The sequence below is a fragment of the Chaetura pelagica genome, unplaced genomic scaffold (assembly GCF_000747805.2).
Source record: "Chaetura pelagica isolate M959 unplaced genomic scaffold, ChaPel_1.0 scaffold68, whole genome shotgun sequence".
NCBI lineage: Eukaryota > Metazoa > Chordata > Aves > Apodiformes > Apodidae > Chaetura > Chaetura pelagica.
The window spans coordinates 1767358-1771078 of NW_009954407.1; the positions used below are offsets into that span (position 1 = coordinate 1767358).

Sequence of the window (3721 nt, forward strand, 5' to 3'; positions counted from 1 at the left end):
TGATTTTAAAAAACAACCAACCCCAAACACAAATCAACCTGTTCTGAAAAAGAACAACACAAAATTGTTTTGTGCTGCTTTAACTTCCTCTTTTTAGAGGACATCCTGGCCAACATTTTGTTCTGTTCACATGTGACTTGACAGGAGCACTTAGCTGTTTCCAGATGTACAGCATGAGTGTGTGAGGTACAGTGTGCATACAGTGGGGCTCTGGATACCAAATGAGAAGACCTCTGTGAACACCCATATTCAGTGAAGATTAACTTTTATTAATCCATTCATTTTGAATATCTAACGTAGACAGAAATAGTCAATGAAAAATAATTTTTGTAAAGCTATCTTTATTTTAGATGTGTAGTGGTCTGGCTTCAGATAAGTGCCTATAGCATGTAAACTTCTTGAGCCCTCAGGCTGATAAAGATGTCATCATAATCACAGCAGGAGTGTTTCTTCTTCCAGATAAGAAAGGAAGAAATAATTTCATGTCTCTCTGATCGCTTCTCTAGTTGCAAGCACTTGCTTAATTGCTGCCAAAGTATCCCCTCTCTCTAAATAGATCATAATCCCCAATAAAGTTTTGTAATTTCCCCAGGGATGTCTAATGACTGTGGAGCCAGTGATCCTTCAAATTACAAAATAACTGAAAACATGGTCTTTCCAGCATCTTATCATGTGTTCTGTGTTGAGCAGAAGGTTTGTGAATAATCTGTTCCTTCATTTTGGACAGAAACAAGTTGTGAGTTGAACTGTTTGTATCCATGTACATACAACAACACTATATGACTTCTCAGAGTAAATTGTAAACTACTTAATAATAAAACTGTGTCACCACATCTAATTAACACTGACATTGTTTTTTTGTTGCCAGAACTAAGATTAGTACTGGAACTTGTGAGCTCTAGCTCACTTTCCTTCCACGGTAAAAACTGAACCAGAGATGAGCTGTTTCATTTATGATCCCCATCCCTCCCATTGCATCTACACAGCTGGCTGGCAATGCTCCTCCCATTGCTGGAGCAGTGGGTGGGAGTGTGGGAATGGGTTCCTCTCCAGCCATGGGGCATGGGCCTGCACACCCAACCATGATCACAGATCCATGGTGCTTCATCTGTCTTATTTAAAAGCAATTTTCCCCAAAAGTTTTAAGAGCTGAAATGAGGCATTTTAAATTTACTGTGTTACATGAATGCAGAAGTTACAGTGTTTGGTGTCTATTTTTCAACTCTAACTCCCAGTGGCTGTTACTCAGTTAAATGTGCCTATGTGTTGATATATTGTCTGAATACCCAGCCTTTACTCTGCGTTGCTTTTTATACTCTCATTTTTCTCTGCATTATGAATTGGTTGTCTGCCCTTGTAAATGTTTTCACAGTGAAACTGTTTGCATATCATTTATGGTCATTGCTTTTGCTAACTGGGCTGTTTCTCCTGGGAAAGTAAACTGGTATTAGTCAAGTTGAAATGTACTTGTAAAGAGTATGTTCTGCTCTCAATCACTATCAAGAATAGTTTCAAATATATGCAGGAATATTAGACTAATTACTTGCATGTTTTCTTTATTCCTATGCCCAGGTTACTGCACATAAATGCAGGATCTGTTTATTTCTTGATCCACTGTATTTTGCCAAGTCAAAGGCTGCAAATCACTTTGTCCTGACAGCTGGATTAAATGTCCTTTGACATCAGGTCTTAACAGCCTCTCTCACTTGTTTCACAGCCACAGACCTAAGTCAGGGCTGCAAAGAACCTCATTCTCCTTTGTGTGAAGCTTGCAGTGTGATCTGGACTGTGAAGACAAGTCACCAGAAAAAATTCTTCGTTTAGGCTAAGGCTAAATTTAGGCCTGCTAGCTCAACCCTAGGTAGAATTGAAAGGTGAAGGGACCCTAAAGTACTGTCCTAATGTCAGCTTAGTCAAATCCTTAAGTTTCTGCTTTAGTTGTGGATTGTGGATTGCTAAGGCAGCAGTTAGATGATGCATGCAGCATATTTTTTTAAGCTGATTGTAGTTTTCTTCTTACTCCACACAGATGGGCTTGGGCCATGAGCAAGGACTTGGTGCCTGCTGCTTAAAGTGCAAGGATAAATGTGAAGGATTTGAGCTTCATTTCTGGAGGTAAGTAACACCAGATGTTTCAAAAGCTGTGACTCAGCACTGCAGATCTTGGCACGTGCACAGAAATGTAACTGCTTTTGTTCTCTTTTTCAATTAAGCTATTCAGATGTTTTATAGAAGTTGTGTCTAGGTTCAGGGCCAAGGCTTCTCAGCTGCATTGCAACAGAGTGTTTAAGTATGTAGTCACTTATAAACATACATTTCATCTGCACTGAAGTCAGTAGTAGCACTTCTACTGAAGCATTTGCATTAGCTTAATAAACAGTTGAAGTATGTTTGTAAAAACATCTCTATCCCTACAGTAAGAGAGATGACAGGGAAGAAGTGTGTTTATCTCAGTAATAAAATGCTTTCTCAGCTCCTGACACAATAAGTTTTGATCTGAGATTTCAGGATAAATTATCTTATCTATGTTGAAAAGGTGTTGAAACTTTGTATACATCTACAAATGACTTAGAGGGACAAGAGGTGTCATCATTCAAGTAAGTTAGACAGCACTTAGCCTCGGATGATCCATTCTTCCTACACCAGTAAGAGCAGCTGATAGTTGTGGTAAATAGGCTGTTCTATAGCCTGTACCAATACATCTGCAGAAATGTTGTATTCCCTTAAGTCTTGTCTTACTGAAAACTTAATGTATATCTTGTTAGCTCTGATTATAGCACACTGATTATGCTGGGTGTGCTTTAAGGTGTAGATCAGTGGCTCTGAGTTATTAGGAAAAAAAAAATCCCTGTTAAAGGGATTGTCCTGCCTGCACAGGACGTAAGAAATAGTTGTTAGTAGCACTAGCACATGCTAGCAACGAAAGGGGTTATATTTCACTGATGCTACTTAGCTACAGTCATAATTGTATCTGCAGTAGGATTTTATTTTATGATGGGTTTTTTTAAAGTAGTCTTTCCATCCCAGCCAGAGTGGCATCAGGCGCCGATAAGGCCTAAGAGATTTCACATCTTTTTCTAAGTACCTGAGTGCAGCTGAGACTCGACTTAGAAAATAATCAGAGATGTCAGTTGATGAGGGTACAGCTTCTTGTTTATGTATCTGTAATATATAACTATAGAAACAGCTTACTAATAAGGATATGGAGCAAGAAGTGGTAATACACTGGTAAACGAACATGATCATCTAAAGATAGTGTCACGATCCGTGACCTATTATATCTCCTTATTGGAGTGTATTAACTTATCAGGATTTGCTGAGAGATCCACACGTGGGTATCGCCTCACACAGAGGAGACAGGGGCTTATGCCCTGACTTTTTCGAGTGAATAACTTGCTCAGTGCTTACTAATATTTCCAATAACAGCAACCAATCCCCAATTAGAATTTACGAAATGCACGGTTTATTGTGGGGAAAACAAAGCAATTTGGGGCAGGAGGTTCAAAAGGAGTGATTAAAACACATTAAACATATATGGGTACACCTTAGTTATTTAAGTGAGGGAAGGAGAGGGGAGGGGTATGCCCGAATGCCTGGATTATACTTTCCCCTATAAGCTGGGGTAGCCGGAATTGTCTCACCACACGGTGGCGCAGGTAGGATGAGCTGGGTAGCAAAGAGGCTGCGGGCACTCCAAGCGCAGGTCGCCCCCCCCCCACAA

The 3721-nt window shown here is 39.8% G+C and overlaps 1 protein-coding gene across 1 annotated transcript in view; it reads left to right on the forward strand.

The window, feature by feature from the left end:
• Positions 1 to 2029: 2029 nt before the first annotated feature.
• TES (testis derived transcript (3 LIM domains)) overlaps positions 2030 to 3721 on the forward strand; it is an 18829-nt gene continuing 17137 nt past the window's right edge. The window contains exon 1 of the mRNA XM_010004295.1: positions 2030 to 2115. Within this exon, the coding sequence (XP_010002597.1) occupies positions 2030 to 2115 (86 nt within the window). The remainder of the gene's footprint in view (positions 2116 to 3721) is intronic.